At 30.3% G+C, this 24,563-nt stretch overlaps 1 protein-coding gene across 1 annotated transcript in view; it reads right to left on the minus strand.

Annotated features, from left to right (window-relative positions):
* The window catches only part of LOC103576609 (anaphase-promoting complex subunit 5), a 30,663-nt gene extending 10,582 nt beyond the window's left edge, over positions 1-20,081 (minus strand). The window contains exons 1-4 of the mRNA XM_008556914.3: positions 19,808-20,081; positions 15,796-15,845; positions 15,350-15,720; positions 15,132-15,288 (exon numbers count right to left, since the gene is read on the minus strand). Coding sequence (XP_008555136.1) covers positions 15,132-15,288; positions 15,350-15,720; positions 15,796-15,845; positions 19,808-19,928 — 699 coding nt within the window. The 5' untranslated portion in view covers positions 19,929-20,081. The remainder of the gene's footprint in view (positions 1-15,131; positions 15,289-15,349; positions 15,721-15,795; positions 15,846-19,807) is intronic.
* Between the last annotated feature and the right edge of the window lie 4,482 nt (positions 20,082-24,563).

Consider the following 24,563-nt stretch of genomic DNA (forward strand, 5'->3'; position numbering starts at 1 on the left):
CAATAATGAGAAATCATTTGAAAAATCTTCAAAATGGCCACAAATCGGAAATGTCGGGAATTATCAGAGAATTTAATGACACCGGGAAATACGATGGAAATGTCAGAGATTTTGGAAAAGTATCCGGGAATAAAATTATGACAGTTTGAAATTAAAAAATTTTTCAATAATACACTAGTTACAAAAATTGAGGACTATTAAAAAAATTTCAAATTTTTGAGTGATTTTCAACAAGTTGCAGCTCAAAGAAAAATGGTCGTACGACAAAAACAAAAAAGGCAAATTGTAGCTTTAAGTGTCTAGTCTCCTGACCTGATCTTGAAAATTTTTTATTATGTGCGGTTCCAGAGTAATCCTAAGAAAACTATCAAAAAGAAATTTACCAAATTTTTGCTCATCTTAAAAACGGTTTTCGAGCTTCAATAATTTTTTTCAACAATATGATTGATTTTGCATTGCTCCCGAACCGTGCAAAATAAAAAAATTTCAAGACCAGATCAGAAAACTAGACACTTGAAACTACAATTTCTTTTTTTTTGTTTTTGTCGTACGATAATTTTCCTTCGAGCTATAACCTGTTGAAAATTACTAAAAAATTTGCAATTTTTTTTAATGTCGCTTAATTTTTGTAACCAGTGTATTTTGAATTTATCTAAATCAAAAAATTTCTTTTAAAATATTTTAACCTACACATTTTTAACATAGAATAATCAAAAGTAGGCAATAATAATTGATTCACTAAGAGAAAAAAATGGTTTCTGAACTATAAAAAACATAGTTGCATGAGACCTCCACTATTAACTGTAGTTTCGTTAACTGATATGATATTGGTTATCAGTTACAGAAAAGTATGGTTGAGGTGACTATTTAGCAGTAAATTCAACAGTTTCTTATTCAACACGTCCAGAAGAAAATTGTTATGACACTCATACATCTATAGTTAGCAGGCCTAATTCGATATAATTATCATCACAACATAAATATAGTAACCACTATTAAGAATTTCTAATTTTAGCTACTATTATTAGTTTAGCACCTTCAATTATTTCAACAATGACAAGTTCAAAAAATTTGTTTAGTCACAAGCTCAATCATTTTGAAAAGCTTTGTGTACTTTCGTTACATCCGGGAACCGCCGTACTCGCTGCTGACTTCAAGGTCAGAATAGTACTGGTTCACTCGCGATTTGGGCCCGGTATATTTTTTCCATTTGACCCCTCTACTTCGATATTTTATTAATTTTTCCATTTAAATCACTAGGAAATCGTTTGTCGATGACTGCCGGTTAAAACAAAGAAAACAGTAATTTATTTATAATAAAAATGTACTTAAGAAACTAGATTTGCCATTAGTAGTCTTCAATAAAAATAATATTTTTTTTTTTGTATAACGATAATAAATCTTCCGATTAAAAATAATTATATGTTTCCATTCGTTGAAAACCCGATTTTCAAATTTTGCCAATAAGGTATTGACAGGTAGCGCCACAATGTTAGATGTACGAAATAACCCTAAAAGCCACCTTAGCTTGAAATTGATAGTAATTTGATAATTGAAATTATTGAAGTTTGCTGTCCGAATTGGCCGACAATTTGATAGCAAAACTTGAAAAAAAAAAATTAGCGGTTGATTTTTCCTTAATTTAGAGGTCACCTTTTGATTTCTAGAAAAAAACACTAATAAAAGTTCCCATGAAATTTTCGTCAAATGTCTGATAACTTCGAGCTTTTCCGTTTTTGACGGTATTTTGTATACGACTTTTGAAATAAATTTGGATTCGAATTCGGGTAGTAAGTTTACGTCAAATTGTATCGCAAGTTTTATGCAAATTCTCGTCAATAACGGAAAAACCCGAAGTTGACGGTCATTTGACGAAAATTTCGAGGAAACTTTCGCAACTTAAATTTTGCTAAGTAAACTGTACAATTAGGGAATATCCTTACAATTAGCATTGACTTTTTATAATATTACTCGATTAATACTATTGTACGAATAATTATTATTGTACGGCTAAGTAAGTAGAGCTGAGTTTGGTACGTCCTAGCGAATATAACTGAAATATTAAGAAGTTTAAATATTTTAAATAGACACCCTAATACCACAGTTTATTTAGCAAAAGTTTCCTGGGAAATTTCATCAAATGTCCGTCAACTTCGGACAATTCTGTTTTCGAGGACAATTTATATACAACTTGCTATACAATTTGACGTAAATTTACTACCCGAACTAAAATGCAAATTAATTTCGAAAGCTTACTAGAAAAATTTTTCGTCAATTTCTACGTAAATTTTTACTCCAATATATTGTTAATTTCACTTGAAAAATTGTAAACTATTTTTTTATATTCAAGTTGTAGTCATTTTTAATTATAAATTTGATTACCTTCTTAAATGCTAAGAATGAACATTACCGACTTTTATGTGTAGCAAAAAGTGTTACCTCGAAATTGAGCAAAAATTAATCGAAAAATTTTCTTTTTAATTTTTGCTGTTAAATTGGCGGTAAATTCGTGCAGCAAATTTTCAGTAATTTCAATGCCAAATTACTGTCAATTTTAATCTAAAGTAGCTATTCGGAGTTCTTCAATTTAATTATATTTAAGCTAATTGGTAAAAAATTGACATTAGTTTGATTGAAATAGTTGTCAAGTTTTTTCTTCTACTTATGACAATTCGCATGCAACTCACAACAATTTCAAGTAAAACTAAAGTAAGATGTATAGTTTTTTCTGTAGTATTTCGGCAAAATCGGGGAAAATTGATTGAAATTATAGTAATGAACACTGACGTCAAATAAATGAAATTCATCTTAAATATCAACACGGATTTATTTATGATTATGAAATGTATTTATTTATGCTCATAAAAAATTTGCATATGAAATTATAGTAAAAAATACAGACCGAAGCACCGTTGGTGGCACAATATGAATCATTGCTATAAAAAAATTTCAATGTTTTACTCAATCATGGCTTTTCTTATAACTTTTTATTCTCTGGCAGTGCCCCTAACGCATGAAAAAATTTATAAAAGTGTCTAAATTTGGGGTGCTATAGTATATGCTGGCCTAATTTCATTATTTAAATTAGTTCTCATAACTAAAATGAATAAAGTTTTATAATTTTAAGATAAACAATCAATTATCTTTCGAATAGAGAAGGAATTTTCTGAAAATTTATTATTTTAAAAAAGTTTTTAAAAATGAGAGCTAAAAACCACTATGTTTACGGTATAGATACACAGTAGGCTCACGCCATGACACTTCACACATATACATGTGATTGAAGGTGTACTTGGCGCGAGACACTACCGTGTCTCCTGATAATCGTTTCAAACGAAGCACCCTAATATATATATTTATAAAGATTATTTGTTTAGCATAACACTTTACACTTATAATTCTTATTACATTGTAAAATTGCCGAAGACGTTAATAATAATAAATAAATAGATAAATAAATTAGATATATATATATATGGGGCGTTGCACGCCAAATCAGACACCATTTAGCTTTTCCATTTCGGATTTTTTTGAAACTTTTTTATCTTTTAGTATAGGTTGAAAGAGGCCCTCATGATTTTTTTCAAATTTTTTACTCCAACCGTTTTTGAGATATCAAATTTCAAAAAATATAGAGATTTTTTTTTCAAATGCCTACAACTTCGTAAAAAGTGGTTTAAATAAAATTGTATTTTTAAATTTTTTAATTTTTATGTTAAAATTTTATTTTTCAAAATTTGATATCTCAAAAACGGTTGGAGGAAAAAATTTGAAAAAAACCACGAAGGCATCTTTCAACCTATACTAAAAGATAAAAAAGTTTCAAAAAAATCCGAGATGCAAAAGCTAAATGGTGTCCGATTTGGCGTGGAACGCCCCTTATATATTTTATTGTCATTGAGATCAATTGTAAATAAAATTTATGAGCTTCATCATTAAAAATCGTTTACTAATTTTTTAAACTGTCGTGATCCATTTACATTTATTACTATTTATTATTTATTTATTTGCATGAATTATACGAAGAGTGAATCGGAAAAAATAGAGAGGGGATACAACTTTGAACGGACGAAACGTGCGCAAGCGCATCAATTAATTGTACTCGAGAGAGAGGAGATATTAGAACCGGCACACAGGCCCAATCCCGTCTATTCTTTCATTACTTTGCCGATCGTTTACCGAGCAACACGCATTGTAATAATTTAATCATCATTTACCATCAGCATTTTGCTATTTTAATTCGCGATCTCGTGATTTAAAATTACTTGTTCCATTTCAACACAGTTTATATTTTTTCAACTTAAAAGTTTTTTTTTAAATTATAAAATGGAAGGATTCGATAAAATTTCATCAAAGGCTCTCGAAAATCAAGATGTGTTGGATTTAAACATAGAACTATTCGAACAGTTAAATTTAATTTCTACGATCAGAATGTTAATTTTTATGTTTAAACTTAAATTTAATAATTGTCGTATTTTCGAATGTACTGATTTAAATAGAATGAGTGATAGGTTAAAGTATTTTGTGAGCGAGTTAAAAAATGTTAGTGTGCAATTTGAAATTATTGAGGAAATGATGAATGAGGGTATTGTGACCAGTGTTACACGTGTGTTAGCAAAAACAATCGGCCAATATTCAGACAATATTTTTGATCGTTATAGAAGAGAATTGTCCAATACCAGATCCAGTCAAGATGCAACATACTCCACATCTGATGTCGAAACCAAAGAGTGCAAGAAGATGAAGATGTCAACCAGTGAAACGATCAATGATTATCCAGAGCCCATCGAAATTTTCAACCACTCGAAGAAATTTTTAGTATCTTACGCTGAAAATTTCGAGGAGTTTCTTCAGTCATCGACGAGTAAAAAGCTGCGTTTTCTTTTTCAACGAGCCATAAATCTACCTATTAATTCGCTCACAGTAGGTAGCGGTAGTGAATTGACTGAGACATACAATAAGCTAAGATCCGTTTTTGAAGGACAAGTTCCAATGGGTATCGACCATCATGCAGAAGGGATTCACTTTTGTAAGAATTTATTTGCCAAAGCTGTGCTGCAGCAGGGAGAAAACTTAGTGTCTACTAAGGCTGAAATGGCTTTTGGTTTGGCTGCAGTTACCGTAGCTTTGTGCAACGATTTTCCAGACTTAAATGAGCTTCTTTTGGCGCACTTGAGGATCAGCTGCCCTTATCTATGTCCAGTTCTGTTACACCGATTCGAAGGACAAACTCTTGAGGATTACAACAAATCTTTGGGATATAAATATGTAGATGGAGTCATTGAAAAGGAGGATTTTTTTCGCAACAGAATGTCGGGGATCATTAAGTTATATGCTGCCATTATTGTTGCGAGATTGAAGAGCAACGAAAATCGCTGCCATCCACATGGTCTGGAAAATGCTTGGAACTTGTTAAACGTCTTGATGAATTTCAAGCTTGTTCCAAAACATGTGGATGCCATAGCAACGGTGATTCACGACATTCTCCAAGTTTGTGGCTCGTCGATGATTAAGGACAATCCTTCCAAGCTAGAAATTTTAATTAAAAATATTAATGAAAATTATTTTCCAGAACTGAAGAAGAACGGCGTAAGTGCAGGTCCAATTGGTAGACTAGGATTAATCATCGACCTTTTTTATATGCAAGGCTGTTTTCCGGAGCCCGAAGGACAGCTGCCAATGGAGTTCTGGTGATTTTTTATAAAATTAAGTTTATTTAATTAGATTTTTTTTGCATGTTACTTTTAGAATTTTATTCGATACATGGAGATTGGTATTTGATATTTTGCATGTTAGTAATTAAATGACAACGGCCGGCTTGGCCTTCAAAAATATTCTTTTTCAGAATGTCTCAAATTAATATTCATCCGATAAAGAAATATTTTTGTTGGCAAACGACCAAATCAACGATCCAAAAATTTTTATGTAATCATATGACTTAATAAAATGTTTAGAAATAATCTGCAGTAATTCTTAACAAGATACTTGTTATGACAACATTAGATGAAAGTTCTAAAGTTGCTCAAGATATCGGGGGTTTTTTTTTTTTTAATGTTCATTGTTCACATTCAGTACCTATAGAAAACGAAGTAATTCAAATTTCAAATAAAAATTATTTTCTTTATTTGTCTAGTAAGAAGTATCAAATTTTGTCTCAAGTATTGTATTTTCCGAACATTAAAAATAATCCTCTTAACGTGTCTGGCTTTTTCTTATATCCGCTTATAGTAATAAAATTTTCTTTTCCATTGTATTATTATATTATTACAATAATAAATATACGATGTAGCCCGTATGTTTTAAATATCTGTATAAACTTCTTTAAATATTATCTAGTTTCAGTAATTGCAGCTTAAGTAGTTTGTCTACCTGATCTGTCCCTCGACTCTGCTCGAGCGCCATACCCTTAAGGTGGGTCCACTTGTTCCTTAACATTCATTCTATTAATTACTCACTCTATATAAGATTGTTAGGCTTTTGTGCTACGTAGAAACGTATTTGTAATAATTTTTAAACACATACTTAGCAGTTACCTTGTTTTTGAATCAGCACAAGGGATTAAATTTATTTTAATTATAAAAGTGATTGTTATAACACGTAATGTTGAACAATACAATCAATATCATTAGAAGTGTTGTAATTTCAATTTTAAGCTGTAATAAATAATATATTATTCATCAGTCATTCATTTGTGGTCCTAATACTCTTGGCTCCATCGTCCCTGATTTAGTGGTTCAATTACCTCCGCAAAATGGACGATTGAACCTTTTGATGCAGTACAGTATCATATTTATTAAAAATTTTTATCATTTGTTAAGTTATGTGCTTATGAGAAATGATACTCTACATAATTAAGAATGATTTCTTAAAAAAAAATGTCATCATTTTGCTTTCATTCAAAAAAAAGAAAGCTAAAGTATTTTTGGTTCAATTGACCCCACTCTCCCTTTTATTTCATAATATTAATTTATTTTTTTTTTATTACGAATTTAAATTTATCTTATAAATAAATTTATTTCTATATAAATCAATATATATAACTATCAATTTGATTTGAAAAAAAAAAAAAATTTGAGCTATTACAATTACTTATAAATAGGATAATGTAGTGTAAAAAAAATCGAAATTTTTTTTGATATCATTAACAGCATATTGATGATTATATTTGGCTTTTTCGAAATTGATTATATTCTTTCAATCTTACGTAGCACAACTAAACTTCGTTGTAACTGTGGGTTGCATAGCCTAGTTGTCCAAGCATCGGTCTCTCGTACGGAAGGTCTCGGGTTTGAATCCTACTAAAGCGGGTGCGGTCATTAGTAAGTCTAGCGTTTTATCTCTGTATTAAAAATTTCTAATTCGATCAGGAATTCAATTATTCGCGTATCTGATAATCTCTGTGTCGCCATAATAATTAAAAGAAAAAACATTTTTTTTTAATTTAGTTAAAATTTCTATACATAGTCATATCAAGTTTGTGACGTTACATTGCCGAGGAGATAGAGTTAAAGATGAAGTGAGCGTGAATCTGTGTGATAGAGAGAGATAGAGCCGGTACGTGTGTCGAGTTAAGTGTAGGGGATAATAAGTAGAGAGTATGGAGTATACGTGTGCGGTGAAGTAAGTGTGTTGAGAGTACGAATACGTGTACGTTATGTTGTCTATTTTGGAGTGTCTGTGTGGTTGAGCGTAGATTTAACGAGGAAGGTCTAACTGTGTCGCGGATAGTGGCCAAGATAACGTGCCTCCCGACCAGTGATGACGACTAGGCCTAGGCTTAGCCCTCAGGGTTGACGTGGTGATCATGGAGGAGCGACTGAGATGTCGCCGCCCCTTCGTGTTGATACTCGGAGTTAGCTGGGGTACGTTTACGTTTATTTGGGGATGGCAGACTTCGTTTGCGAAGCTCGAGGAAGCAAAAAATTCGCTAACTTCGGATATATCACGGGGAGTGACACTGCGGGAAGACCCGGGAGTCCACGGCTTATATGTGGTGGGGGAAGAATGGATGGAGAAGCAAGAATGTGAGAGTCACTGGAAGTAGCAGAGTGTGGAAGTGAATGGAGTAGGAGACGAGAGAAAAGCAATTGAGGGAAGACCACGGTGTAAGAGAGTTGAATTTTGGAGTCGCTGGCGTATGAGTAGACCCCGTAGTCGAGTTTGGAGTCTTGGAGCGAGTGGTGGTGAGTCGGAGAGCCCCAAAGGTAGGCTTCGACCACACCCTTGACTGATGTCGCTTAGAGCTTGTGGCTCTGCTTGTTAAGTTTTTGGAGCCGTTTGTCGTCTTGAGTTGCCACATTATTTATTTTATTTTATTATTTATCTAGAATTGTGTTAAGTTTTGTGATTCGTCGTCTACGAGAGGTTCCCGATGTCATACTCAGGTATTTATTTGTTCGATGGACCGAGAGTACTCGACCGCGGGCCTTTTGGGCTCTCCGCATCACTCTCGTGTCATCTTTACGACATTGTATTTAGTATTCTTTTCTTGATTTTATTTTAATTAATCAGCTTCTTTCGCATCACAAGAACCGCGACCCTCTCTCCACAACCTAGCATACTGAGCGCACCAGGACATGCTGCTACCACCGTTCATTGCTCTCATTTTCAAAGGATTTAGATATTAGGTTTTAATTTACGTGTACATTTAGACTGATTGCCGATATCGAGGAAATAAAAGTCGGCTGGCGCCCGTCAGGATCTAGAGGAAATGAGAGGATTGATCGGTGAGCGAAGTGTAACGTAGCCCGATTTTTGAGTAATTTGAGTGGAAATAATTGAGTAAATTTATTGAGTATAAGTTGATTTTGTTGAGTTTGATCGAGTCATAAGTAAAATTTACGTTACAAGTCATATATGGCCGTATCAAGCTATGTATGGCTATACATGGCCATACCTGGCCAATTTGCATACATGGCCACATATGACCATACATGGTCATGTATGATCATACATGGGCATATATGGCCATGTCTGGCCAATTTCCATACATGGCCGTATATAAAGCATTCATACATGGCCACGCATGATTCATTTTTCACGAAACCATGATAACAATAGTAAAAATAAAAATGTCAGCAAAGTCTGTCGTGAGTAATCAGTTTTACGCTTTTAATTAATTACAATTAAACTAGAAGGATATAGATTAGGGTGCTTCGTTTAAAACAACTATTTTTTTTTCTAGTGCATCGACGGAATAATGTTCTAAACATGTAGAAAAAAATTCTCACCAAAGATGAGCTCTTAAATTTAATTTTAAATACTCGCTAAATGAATTCGAAATTTTCAGTCCACTGCGTTTTCGTCCCAAGACAATTCATCCCTTACGACAACTTATCCTGACGACAATTCACCCTAAGATAACTTATCCCCGATAATACATCCCTAAAATATACAACATTCACAACAATTAGTTACAACAAGGAAAGAAACAAATATGAAACCCGACTTCGGAACAATAAAAAAATAAATATCAATAACTTAAACATTATTATCAAAATATGAACACTTTATTTTTGACAAACTTAGATCTATATTTAAGTAATGAACAACTTAATAGCAACATTGATTATCTAAATCCATTGTAGTTACCTATTCATTACGGAACACATTAATGACATTATGACTATCAATAAATTGGACTCAAAATTATCACAATTATGAATTACAAAAAATACTGTTATAATGTTTTTAAACATCTGGACAAGACAACTACACTACGATAAAATCGTAAAATCATAGAAGCCTCTTCCATCCAACAACAGGTGGCAATACGTGCTAACACCTACAGAGTGGGTTAATTTTTCATATTTAAAAATACTAAGATATCCGCTCATTTTCGAGCGCTTGTTTTTAGGTAATTAGTGTTGATAAAATACTAATGAAATATAAATACAAAGTCTTTTCTTTGTATAAATCATTATGATAATCAAAAAAAAAAATATAAACCAACAATTCCGCTCATTATCGAATGCTCATTTTTCAGGAAAATGATAGTGATAAGGAATAATAATATATAGATTATTTCTAAAAGTATGAATTGTTGTAGGGATGAATAATCGCGAGGGACGAATTGCCGGGGTAGAGTTGTCAACAGATGAATTGTCCGGGATGAATTATCGGGGATGAATTGTCTTGGGACGAATAATCGTCACACCGAAATTTTCCCATTTAATTAACATGTAAATTTTGATTTTTTTTTTCAATTATCTATAGTTCCGCGGCATTTCAAGATATTAAGTCGCTATTAGGTGGAATTAACAGAGGAATCCTTCCTCTTTAAGAATGCTTCGAGCTAATTTACATTTTGTAACCGGCCTCACTGGTAAAAAATCTTAAACCCAATTTTTTCTCAAATTTCATGTTTTTTTTAATTTCCCGCTAAGAAAATCGATGATTTTCAAAAATTTCGGAAAGTTATTGTTTTCACCTGAATTTGCGAAAATTGAAATTCCCACAGATGTCGTCGTTTTGAGGTTTTAGGAAGCTATTCTAATCAAATTCAAGATGATGTCTGAGTGTATGTACGTATGTAAATATTCTGTAACTTTTGAAAGGATGAACCGAGTTTAATCGCCGAGGTGTCATTCGACACGGCTTGTTATTTATTATAAGAACTGAAAATTTGAGCTTAATCGGTAGAATACGTTCGAAGATATTTCAAAAATAAAATTTTTTTAAAAATGTTTTTTTTTTGAATAACTTTCAATTCGCTTGATGGATTGATTCCAAAATCTAATCAGCTCTGAAACTTTGTAAGCCACGTCGAATGCTACCTCAAACATTAAAATCGATTTATTCGTTCAAGAAAAACCGTTAATGAAAGAATCAAATAAAAATTTTCTTTTAGTTTTTTTGAAATTTCTCAAAAACGGCTTGATAAATCAATTTTAAAATTTGATCAGCACTAGAACTCAATAAAACGCGTAGATTGCCATCTCAGCCGTCTTAATCGGTGAATTCTTTCGAGAAATACCGTCGGAGAAAAAATGGTAAAAAACGTTATTTTCCGAAAACAAATGCATACAGAAGTATTTTCGAGCTCGATGAGCTCGAAAAAGTATTCACAACAATGTTTTCGAGCTCAAGGGGCTTGAAAACAGCGGGAAGTTTTGGGGCTGGCCCGCAGGGTCAACTGACAAACCGATTTTTTTTCTACAGATGGCACTGACTACTATCTGACATAGTAGCCAGTTCTATTTATTTTTTTCCGTGCACTTTGAGAAAATCTCTGTTAATTCAAGAAACATATTATATCGGCTAAATTAAAAAAATTCTTACGCCAAGATGACTATATTTAAGAAAATTTTCGTTTTCATTCACGATTGCATAAAATATTCTTGCAGCACGAAAAAAATTTTTGCGCCAAGATATCCTCTTTTTCTGTGTACATGAGTTATCTTTGATTTTTTCTGATTTTAAATTCAAATTCCCGGAATTAGCCAATAGCTGACAATTCTTTAATAAAAAATTATATAACTTTTAAAACAGATGATTTTTTCGAAATTATTATGTTGGTTTATAACTTAAAATAAATAATTGAAATATTAATTATCAAATTATAACTTTATTATATATATTTTTTGAAGTTGTAACTGCACAGAAAAAAAGTTTCTTGGCACAAAAAATTTTCACTCACTCCAAGAAAATGTTTACTTGTCCTAAGAAATTATTTCCATTATAAATTGTAAAAGAAAATTTCCTCAGGGCGAGAAAAAATTTCCTTGAGCCACGAAAAAATTTCTTCCGCTAATAAATTCTTTTTTTCTATGTAAAAAATTACTCGTTTGAATTACAAAAAAATTAACAAGAGTAATTTTTTCAATTTAAAAAAAAAATCATCTGTTTCAGGAGTTATATAATTTTTTATCTCAAAAATATCAAATGTATGCATATTTCATTTATTAGAATTGAAAATAAAAAAAAATCGGTCTGTCGGTTGACCCTGCGGACCAGCCCCAAAAACTTCCCGCTATTTTCGAGCTCAAGAAAATCGAACATATTAATGTGACTATATTTTCGGGCTCTTCGAGTTTAAAAATCTTATTGCGTGCGCTTGTTTTTTTATGAGTTTTTCAAATTCTAACAAGTTACGCTTTATGCTAAAGTTTAAAAGTTTAAGAATCGAAAATCATTAATGAACAAGCGGTTTTTAAATTTTAATTCCCGATTATGTTCAATAAACTAAATATATTGATGCAGAAATCAATGTCAGTGATCAAAATCAAAATTTGAATGAGTTTTGGCTTAGGTCAAAGCAAGAATATATAAAATATCCGAGAAAATGATTAAAAACTGTGTTTTTTCAATTTTTTCGTTGATTATATGATTTAAAGAACACAACTAAAAAACAAATTTGATGGCATTATATGATGATCAAAAGAGACCATAAAGAGGAAAAGTTCGTAAGATTTTAGACACATTTTAGTACAGTACATTTTGATTTATCTGAAAAAAATCGGTCTGTCTGATGAAAACTCGATTTTCGAAAATCGGGGTGAAACCACTAACTTCCCGAATTTTTGAAAATTTGCAATTTTCTTGGCGGGATGTTAAAAAACAAAGAAAATAACGTATACTTACTAGGGTGGTCGTTAAAAATGAAATTTTCTCAAACGCCCCATTAAAAGCTTCTTTTTAGCAAAAAAATAAATAGGGAATTTCGTATTTTTTTTTTAAGTAAATAGAACACGTGCCTGAGGACGATTGAAGTTCATTTTTCGATATAATCGCGGTTTTTTTTTAAATATCTCATGAAATATGCAGATTAAAGGAAAAAATCATGTATTTATGAAGATATTTTTAAAAAACTTTTTGAGATCTTATCAATAGAACATTTTAAGGATTAAGAATGTTTAAAATAACGTTTTTTCTTAAATAAAGACAGCTTCGTCACTCGTAACATATCAATCATTATTGCTTGTTGTAGTTTCTATATACTTAGAAAAATGTTATTTTCAACACTTGTTATCCTTAAAATTGTTCCTATGATTTTTTCTTTAATCTGCATATTTCATGAGATATTAAAAAAAAATCGCGATTGATCGAAAAATGAACTTCGTTTGTCCTGAGGCACGTGTTCTTTTTACTTAGAAAGAAAATACCAAATTCTCCATGTATTTTTTCACTAAGAAGCTTTTTATGGGGCATCTGAGAAAATTTAATTTATAACTACTATCCTAATGATTATTTTTTGGAATGGGGTTCCGTTTTCGTCAAACTAGGCCCAGAGGGCAGCATCATAGCTCATTTGATGACGCACAAAAATTTAACATTAAAAATAATTTCTTAACTTATCTAAGAATATGGATACAAATAATAATAAATATCTCACATGGAATGTTGCACAGTTAAAAGAAGATAACTCAACTATTTATTTACCTGTGTAATAACTTTCATTTTTTTCAACAATAACATCCTTCGCGAAATGGTTAGGGCATAACCACGACGATTTCGAAGACCAAAAATTTACATTTATAGTCAGTTCTCAAAGGGTCCGACGTTTTCCATCATTGGGAAAAGTAAAAGTTTCTTTTCCTTTACAAAAAAGAGCACATCACTTACCCATATTCTGTATAATTTTTCAATTTCTCTGATATCGAATATATATGATAGTTATGCGACACAAGAAGCTACTCCAAAACACATATTTAACTGACAAATATACTGTATATTTATTATGGTCTGACATTTATATTATTTATCGAAAACATCATATAATTGATTGTAAAATTGAAAATTTTTCGGGTTTTTTATTCCTAAATCACTCTGGAACAAATTTTTTATGTCTTTTTAAATTTGACATTTAAAAATTTGCGTTCGACCAAATTCACTACTATGCTGCTCTCAAGCGGAGGAGTTTGGCAAAACGAAACCCCATTGCTATAAAGTTGCTATAAAAGTATACTCAGCGATTGAACTAACTCATAAGATGTTGCTTATTAAAATGAAAAGCAATTAAACAAATTTTATTTTTCTTAAAAAATAAATACTACTAAATTGTTATATCCCGGCTGTCAAGCAGGGCCCATCCTCAGCTCGCTAGATTATTTTACCGACCTATCGTCTATTTCCAAAGTAAGGCACTCTAATTACCAACAATTAGAGTACTTCAAGTAGATAATTATAATAACGTAAGAGTACATTATAAATCATAAGAACTATTCTATCATTTGAATTATATACTATAAGAATATCTTTAACATACGTATATTTTTCAAATCAATAACCAAATAATAAACTAATCACCGGATGTACTTAATCCCACGTATGAGAACATTTTTTATTTTAATCTTAAATTATATTCAACTGAAGATAATTTAATCATTTTAAAACACAGCTGTATAAACTATTAGTAATAATTTGTAACAAACGCAGATGATATGAAAATGGACTTTGACTTTCAAATAAATAACTTTTCTCAGAAATTTACATCAGCCGAGGATTAAATCCCTTCTCGCGCACGACGCATGGGTCTTATGCCCAATCGCCTCGCGCTGATAAGCAATGACGAGTTCAATGACCAATGAGTGTAAACTGTGATCAACAATTTAACCCCACTTAATAATTTTTATCCAACTATTTTTGGTGATTAGAATACCTTATAACCCTTGAAGAAAACCCTTGCTCAGTGAGCAGCATCGCTCTCGAGACAGCCTCTTAGCTCTTAACACTCGTTTAATTTCACTGTCAGATTAGACTCAGTTACACCAGAATTTATAAAAACTATCGAGTCCATAATCATACCTTCTGTAAGTTTGACTACTGAACATATTTAATTTGTATCATAAGTGTATACTTTTAACTTCTAGAATCTATAACTATCATTTGTGAATTAAGTTATTGTTACATCTTAATACAACACCAGTTATTTGGGGGTCACCGTGAGGTGATTTTGATGTCGAGAACCCAATACCTAGAAATACTACAAATCTAGCTGAGCTGAACATCAACATCGTGCAGCGAAAACGTAACAAAATGACAGTTATTGAATTTAAAGTCACATGAAAGAAACATCGTTTAAAACTTATGTTGGAATTGATTACTTTTAGATTATAATTTTTGATTATTCAAAATTTTTCTGATTCCTTGATTGTTTCGAGTAGTGTCTTATGTATATATTTTCAACTTACTACTTCTGCATAATAAGAGTTATAGCTCAGAAGTTCTCGAACCAGAGATTGCAATTTTGAAGGTGACATTGCTTTGTATTCATTCGTTTGCAAGATGTGAGCTTGCTGAGCAACTAACAGTTCAGCTCTTCGGCCATCCCATATATTATTTTTATTTCTGAAAATTATATGAATTAATAGATTTTTTTTTTAATTTTTTTAAAAATAAAAATATTTACTTTTTCGAGGGAACTTCTTTACTCTTACGATTTTTCCAATTTGAGACAAGAATGATACTTTGGTCAAATTCTTTAACGAAGGCATCGTAAAGTTGTGCCACGTCAGAAAATGATAACTGTTCAAAAAAAACAATAATTCTGCGCACATATAGTCCTAAAACTGAATTACTACTAGGTAAATTAGGTATAAGAGAATGACCTAGTGATGATTTCATGAATCTTGTAAGAACATCGAATAATTCTGATAATCCTTCGATTCCTGTATCACACACATGTACACACTCTGATTCTAATTCTTTAGCAAAACGCTGAAGAACATGATTGGGTGAATGAAGTTCAGTCAAAAGTGTGTCTATTTCCATATCTGGTGTCTGAAAAAAGAATATTACCAAATTATATCGATTTAATGAAATGATTGCAAAAATAATTTACTTGAAAGGACAAACCTGTATCAATTTTAAGATGATGACACAAAAATCACGACGTTCACAAAGAGCTTAAAATAAATCATAAGTAAAATTATTTCGCACATATTTATAAGGCTGGGCCCTAATCATCAAGTCTCGAATTTTAGATTTCTATAAATTTATTGATTGATTATAATTACTGTGATTTTTCAGCTTCCGAAAAAATGTATATGACAAAATTCTTTGGAAGATTTTCATCACTAAGGTTCCATAAATATTTGAAACGTAATTAGAAATCTAACTTCCGGAAATTCGGATGATACTAAGAGTAATGTATGATTGTGAATGTAACTAACAAATGGCAATTTTTTAAGTTTTTGAATTAATAAATAAAATGTAAATAACATAAAAATTTAGAAATATGTATTTAGATCAATGAAAAATTAGTACGCGCAATTTTTTAAATTTCATTATTCTAATGAATTTATTTGTTTATTTAAAATTTATAAATTGTTTGATATCTGCTACATTGACACTCATGAGAGTAACAGACAGTAAAAAATGTATTTTTTAAAATAATTAAACACAATACTTTTTGAAAAACCTTTAAAACTATTGCAAATCAAAAACTTAAAAAAATGTTTTTGTGTCGGGATTGCAAATAGCGCATTAAATTTATAATTGCATTAGTGCTTCAATTAAATTGTTTTTTATATTTCATAATCCAAAAGCAACAAATTAAAATGATTTTTTAATTTTTAATTCAATATCTTTGATTTAAAAATAATTTTTTAGTTTTGAATCCTACATTTTTGAATTAAAAATCAAATTTCAAATATTTAATTCGTAAAGTAGCGTTAAAATGTAATGGCTTAGTTTATAAATCTACGTTTTAAAATAAAACATTAAATGAATAATTTCAATTCGGAAAACCAGATTCAAAAATTTATTTCTAATCTCAAATTCCATATTTAATAATTGAAAAGTAAATGAAAAATTTTAATTAGCCGTAGCTAAAGAGGATTAAAAAATTACATTCCGTTTTTGAGTTTTCTATTTTCGTATCAAAAATTAAATAAAACATTTTAAATTCCGGACATCGGATTAGTGTTGTTTTAATTTTGAATTCTCTGTTTACACTGAAAATTATTCGAAAAATTTAATTCTTAAATGTCTCAACTATGAACGATCTTTTTATTTCAAATTCTATTATGTCTGATGATCAAGAGTAAGTTTAAAAATATTTAAACTTGATTAAGTAAAACAGTATTCTTTCCTGTTGTGTGCCGTCAAATTTTTTGTCTTGATTACTTATCTGATTGCGTACCGTATCTAAATTAAAAAGTGATTTCCAATTTTTGATCCCACGTATTTGAATTAACAAGTCATTTTTTAATTTTTAATCCCACGTTTCTGAATTAAAATTAATTTTTCAAATTTTCAATTCGAATTGTTGGATTAAAAATTAATTTCGTAATTTTAATCGATACAATTTCAATTACGGATTAAAAATTTAATTTTTAATTGCAAATATTCTCATTAAAGAATTGGCAACCCCGTTTTGTGCATATTCTAAAAATTTTATTTTACTTACAAGTAAAGTAAAGGGCCTAGTTTCTGACTTTTGAGCGTAACAGTTGTTGTTAAATTGAAATATTTGTTAGAAAACTTAACTTTAAAAAAAATTGATGATTTCATGGGCAAGCATGCTCCAAATAGATTTGTGTAACTTTTATAGTTTCGTTAATATTTTAAACAAATGTTTAAAAAATCGACCTTCATGGACCCAAGTTCTGACCCTCGTCGATTTCTGGGGTGCAGTTTCTGACCGTTGAATTAAAAGCAACTTATCACTTTAGATCTTATTTATAACAATATTAAAATAATTAAATTTTATAAATCTTAAATTTCAATGGAAAAAAACAAGAAATTAAAATTTTATAGAATTTTTTAAATTATTTTTTTACTGTTGGCAATTTTTTGAATCTCATTCATTATTGAAGTATTCAATGAGAATAAATAAAATGTAATATATTTATATATTCAGTAAATAATATTAATTATCACTACAATAATTATTTGAATTCTAACAAAGTTTGAATTTTTTCAATAATCAATATTTCATTACTCAGAATAACTTTTAAATTAATATCCTTTAATTTTAATAGGCCCATTATAATAAATGTTTAATAAAAATTTTAAATCTTTATAGCAGAAAATAATTAAAAAAAAATAATCAATACAATAAATTTTCATTTTTTGGCGTTCTATTGATATATTGATACACAGTAGGGTGTCCGGTATTTACCAAATTGATTTCTTTTTTAGCAACGACCCCCAAATTTTTCGTTCATGTCCTAAAAAAATTATTAGACATATAAAAGTCTTCAATATTCATATTAAACCGTGCTCCAAAGACCATTCATTTTCCATTTAAATAACATGGGGTTTCGGCGCGCTTCACATTTCATTTTTTTTCTCCTAAGCAAGTTAATATACAGATATCAGAGATACATACTTTTGTAGGAAATTGAACACTCTACAAGAAAAGTATCTTATGGTTTTTTGATAAATTTACGGGTCTAAAAGTTATTCAAAGTTAAAGGTGAACGTATAGTTAATTTTTGATTTTCTTACTTTAACCGCAAAATTATCATTATTTCTTTCAAAGTAAATTGTTTATTGTGAAAAATATTCAATTTTAACTGTGTTATTAAAAAATTACTGTACGATTTGAATAACATATTGTTTTTAATCTGCGTTCTTAGCTAAAGTATAAATATATTCTTCAGTCAATTTCACAGCTCCTTCTGCAGTATCAATGACTACTTGTACGTGTTTAATAACTTTTAAATCAAAATTTTCAAATTTCACCAAAGAATGTTTAATAAAACAAAGTGTTGATCAATATGTAAAAAAATGTATTTAATCCGCCATATTTTTTCCGTTAAGTTAAAAAATTTTGAAGTTAACTCAACACGTCATTCACATTATTTTTCAGTTATCTGAATTTTTTCAATAACAAAATTAAAATTTAATATTTTTCACAATATACAATTTACTTTTACAGAAATAATGATAATTTTGCGGTCAAAGTAAAAAAATCAAAAGTTGACTATGAGTTTACCTCTAACTTTAAGGAACTTTTAAACCAGTAAATTTATCAAAAAGCCATAGGAGACTTTTTTTGTAGTGTTCAATTTCCTACAAAAATATGTATCTCTGATATCTGTATATTAGCTTGCTTAGGAGAAAAAAAATCAAATGTAAAACGCCCCGAAACCCCAAGTTATTCAAATAGGAAATGTATGGTCTTTAAGGCACGGTTTAATATGAATATCAAAGGCTTATATGGGTCTGATAACTTTTTTAATTCTGGTCCCAGGACATAAACGAAAAACTTAGGGGGTGTTGATAAAAAAAAATCAATTTTGTAAATAATGAATACCCTAATACACAGATAACCATATTTACAATAGGCTAAAATCTTAGGATCAACAACTACAACACGTTTAAAAAATTCGGCCCAGTTATTGATCTTAATATTTAAAGAACAAAATTAAAAAAAAAAATTCTATTTTAGCATTCAACTATAGTTTAATTAATTATTGTCCTGTCCATGTGTATATTATCACATTTTCATATTTATATAACAAACAAACTTTCGATTTAATCTTCGTACACTATTACACGAAGTACTTAGACTACAAGTGGAAAATTACTCTCGGTGTATTCAATCTTTAAGACTTTTTTTTTTATCCAGTGTTTATATTTGATCAATATGTGTTTGCTATTAATTGAGCGTAGAATATATTTCGTCATGATCTGGTATAATTTATTTCATTATTTGAGTGAAAGATATTTTGGAAATCTCTGAAGCTGAAAAGATCAGAAACTGGGCCACAGTCAATAACTGGATCCTTTACTTTAATTGATTTTTTGAAAATTACAAAATTATCTGAAGCTTGGTATTTTCAGTATCATAAATTCGGTTAGTACCTCACACCCTTAAAGAGGTAGGGTTATACGAGCAGAGTAATTAAACACTTACTTTTAACATTTGTAGAACAATAACATTTAATCAATAAAATCACTGCAATTTTATACGGTGTTAAAGTATCTTTTTGTGAATTATTTATATTTTCTTCAAAATTTAGAAGTTCTTTATACATTTTTTTTTGTTTTTGTTTATTTTCAATTATTTACTTTTGAACAATATAAAATATAACTATCAAATAATTACCGGGCATGCTGCCCTATAGTAGTCTTGGGTAGTTTGCGAACGACCTAGGTCGGAAGAGCGCTCCTTTAGGTGAACTATGCGAACTAGTTCGTCAATGATCTCGCTCTTACCCTGATAGCCAAGTTGGCGAGAAACTGACGAGAAACTTGCAGCCGCAACTGGACACTAAGTTGACGACCAACAGTTGGTACCTCCAATAGTTGATAGACATTTTCTGAGAAAGTTGGTGGCAAAAGTTGGAAATTCAATAACTTGACGAACACTTTCTGAGAAAGTTGGTGGCAAAAGTTGCTTGCAAAAGTTGGTGATCATAAGTTGACGGTAAGTTTACTTTCAATTTCCTCAAAATCATGCATTCCAGTTGCGGCTCCATACTGGCGCCAACTTTCTGAGAAAGTTGGCGGTAACTTGTAGCCAAAAGTTGCAAAATCTAAAGTTGTTGACAACTTGTCGTCAAGTTGGTCGGAAACTAATGAATGACCAACTTTTTCACGATCAACTCGTGCTATCAGGGATAGTTCTTTTTATATTTTTTTTAGCGTCGGTTTTACTAGACACTGGCGCTATGTGACCAACCGAGTTATTTACTTTTTCTGTGCGCGCCTTGATATTGCGAGAGACTATTTAAATATTAGATCATTACTCAACGAGACTAGCTGTTGACTAATGATTAATATAAATTATTTAATTTTTTCATTTTTACTTAAGTAAAAGATTTGATGTGCTATAAAAAAATGTCAACTTTAATTGTAATAATTAGGATTTTTTAAGTATTGTAATATTATTACGCATTATACTAGAAACGAGACTAGCGGTTGACTAATCATTAATATAAATTCTTTTATTTTTTCATTCTTATTTAAATAAAAAATTTTATGTTCCATAAATAAACAGAACCAGCATTAATCATAAATATATTTTTTTCGCTATTTATTGTCTTTATTAAATTATTTAAAAAAAAGAACTAATGAACTAAAAGAACGAACTAGTTCGCCATTGGATTATGAACTAAATTGAGCGCTCTCAGTGGTGACCGAATAGGCCCAAGACTACCCTATAGAAAGTGTTACTGTGTCTGTATAAAATATAAGAAGTGCAATCTTAAGACTAAAACTACAAGGCTACGGGATGGGGACACTTTGCCAACAAAATGGCTGCCTAGTCTGAAACTTACAAGGTTGGCGGCAGTGATAGTAAAGGGGAAAGGGGGGATATTACCAAAAATTCATAAAGGAGCTTACACATAGAGTCAGGAGTAATAATTGGTGCCATTGGCGTAGCGTTTAGGAATAGTATAAATATCAAATACAAGTACTATATTTAGATAAAGCAGATTTTACAAAATAGTCTGCAAGTTTATTAATAGATGGCATATTCATACTGAAAATTGGTTAGATAATAAATTTCTTAGAGAACTTGTATGAAAATAGTAAGCATGCCGATTGGTTTATATATTGAAGGGAAGTGAATCTTTTAATATTATAATTTATAATAGTAATAAACAATTACAACCGATGTAAACTCTAATGATATAATTTTTATAATTCTAAATATAGTACAATAATATATTTAATCAGCATCTGAGTAAAAAATTGTACGATAGTGCTATTATTATAAAAAAATTATCTTGTAACCAATTATAATAATTCCCTGATTAAACAAAACGATTTGTGACGATTAAAAACGATTAAAATTTAAATCATCATTAATCGTCTTTAATCGTCATAATCGTCATGGATTTTCAGCTTTAATCGTCCTAAATAGTCAAAAGACGATTTATTATTTTACGATTAAAAACGATTCATGACGATTAAAATTTTTAATCGTCATGAATCGTCTTTAATCGTAAAATAATATTATAATTTCTGGTCCTGAATGAAGGTTAAAAACGATTCATGACGATTTGAAATTTTAAATCGTCATGAATCGTCTTTAATCGTAAAATAATATTGTAATTTTTGGTTCTGATTGAAGATTAAAAACGATTCATGACGACTTGAAATTTTTAATCGTCATGAATCGTCTTTAATCGTAAAATAATATTGTAATTTCTGGTTCCGAATGAAGATTAAAAACGATTCATGACGACTTGAAATTTTAAATCGTCACGAATCGTCTATTAATTATTAAAGAAGATAAAAAACGATTAAATTTTTAATCTTTTTTAATCCTGTCGAATCGTCGATTGACGATTCACGACGATTTAAAACGATTAAAAACTTAATCGTTTTAGATTCTCTCGAATCGTCAGTTGACGATTCACGACGATTAAAAACAATTAAAAATTTAATCGTTTTTAATCTTCTTTAATAATCAATCGACGATTCACGATGATTTGAAACGATTAAAAATTTAATCGTTTTTAATCATCAATTGACGATTTGTGACGATTAAAACAGTTTTTATCGTCACAAATCGTTTTGTTTAATCAGGGAAAAAAGTTTAGTACAGGTAAATAATATTGAAATTATTTATAGAATTTTAAATGCATTTTATCAAAAATATTCCAAACACAGATTAATTAAATTAATATACAATATAATGATTGATAAGTTTACTTTTGGTTTTCGATTTAAATATTTTTTGATTTTATTATTTTCTTGACATTAAAAAAGAATCGATTTGATTTCCCTATAGGTTTTGTTAGGCTTAAAAAATTAATCAATTTTTATAATTTCTGTATTCTGCTTCTTATTGTGATAATTTAATTAGCCGGTGAAATGTAAGAACAAAACTTTCATATAGAAACCTTTTAGGTTACTTTATACTATTAACGTTCTTTAATTCGTTCTCAGATTAATCAGGGTTAGTAATTGATACCTAACTTGGAATTTTATTCGATATAAACATTTGTGATGGACATCGATAAATATGACATTTTCCGCATGAAAAAGAAGAAAATCCTTAAATTTCGTTAAATATCAATATTTGTAATGAAAATTATGCACTTCTATATGATTTCTATTACGAACAAACAGTGCGAACTTGAAATTCTGCTGTATGCCATTTTTGACCGCCAATTGAAGAGATAGATTCTAGCAGTCAATTCTGATGATTGATGATAGGATTCGTATGGATCTGATTCAAATGCGATTTTTTTTAGTATTTAACTGTTGTTTATTATCATGCTGCGCTTATTTTTCAATTGACATCGATAAACATGAAATTGTCTGATTGGATAACAGAGAAATATAATATTTTGCAAAATTTCAATTTTCAATAGGAGCATTTTGTAGTTCTACACGATTCCCATCATGAACAACCCTAATAGTCACTTTGCATTGAAATTGACTGTTTTATGCTGAAATTACCTGAAATCTGCTGCCCGAATTCGCTGACATCTTCACACCAAAAGTTGAAAATCAGAATTTGCGGTAAATCTTTTTTTAATTTAAAGGTAAACTTTTACGAAAAAACAAAAATCGGTCATGTTCATTCTTACCATTTCAGAAGATAAGGAAATTTTTACATACGATTGTCTACAATTTGAAAGTAAAAATATACTTAACAATTTTTCAAGTCAAATTAATGATAAATTGACTTAAAATTTGCCTGAAAATTAAAGACAACTTTTTTCTTGTCAACTTTTGAAGTGACTTTGTATTCTAATTCGGGCAGTAAATTCACGTCAAATTCAATAGCAAGTTGCATACAAATTGTCGTAAAAAGTGGAAAAGTCCGAAGTTGACGGAAATTCGACGAAAAATACAACGAAACTTTTGTATTGTAAACTTTTGCTTAAGCAAACTGTGCTATTAGAGAAGTGGGGAGAAATTAAAATTCTAAAGCATGTCTTTTTTTGACCGCCAACCGGAGAGTTAAATTCTGACAGTCAATTTGGCAGTTTTTTTATGGATTTTGTTTCTTTTCGTTTCAATGCGAATTTTTTGTGTATTCATGTGTTGTTTGTTTATGTGCTGCGGTTATTTCCCTCGGAGAGAAATTGTAGCATTTTGTAATATTTCAATGTTTAATAACAATATTATGTAGTTTCACAAGATTACCATCATGAATTTACTCTACAACTTTTGAATTTTGTTGTAGATCATATTTAATGCTAACCGGGGAGCCAACTTCGTGCAGCTAACCCTGGCGGTTTTGAATCAGCCTGGAAACACCCTTGGAGTGGAAACATGGTGGAATCACGGTGGATCCAGGGTGGGTTTGTGTCATTTTATCACCGTATATACACGGTGGTTACACGGCGTTTCCACGATGGTTACGCGGTAGACGTGGAATCACGGTGGATACACCGTGTAACCATCGTGGAAACACCGTGTAACCATCGGGGAAACACCGTGTAACCACCGTGTATACACGGTGAAAAAATGGCACAAACCCACCCTGTAACCATCCTGGATCCACCGTGATTCTACCGTGTTTCCAGGGTGATTCAAAACTGCGAGGGAATTCTGAATGATTAGGCCGGTTGTCGTTTGGTTTTAATTCCAATGTGGATTTTCATACATTAAGATCAGTTTCGAAGTTAGGTGTGTGTGAAAATGTGTGGCGTAGATAAATGTATGTAAAATAAATTGGGCGTTTTCTCAGAAGGGTAGGGGAT

Source organism: Microplitis demolitor, chromosome 4, assembly GCF_026212275.2.
Source record: "Microplitis demolitor isolate Queensland-Clemson2020A chromosome 4, iyMicDemo2.1a, whole genome shotgun sequence".
Taxonomy (NCBI): Eukaryota; Metazoa; Arthropoda; class Insecta; order Hymenoptera; family Braconidae; genus Microplitis; species Microplitis demolitor.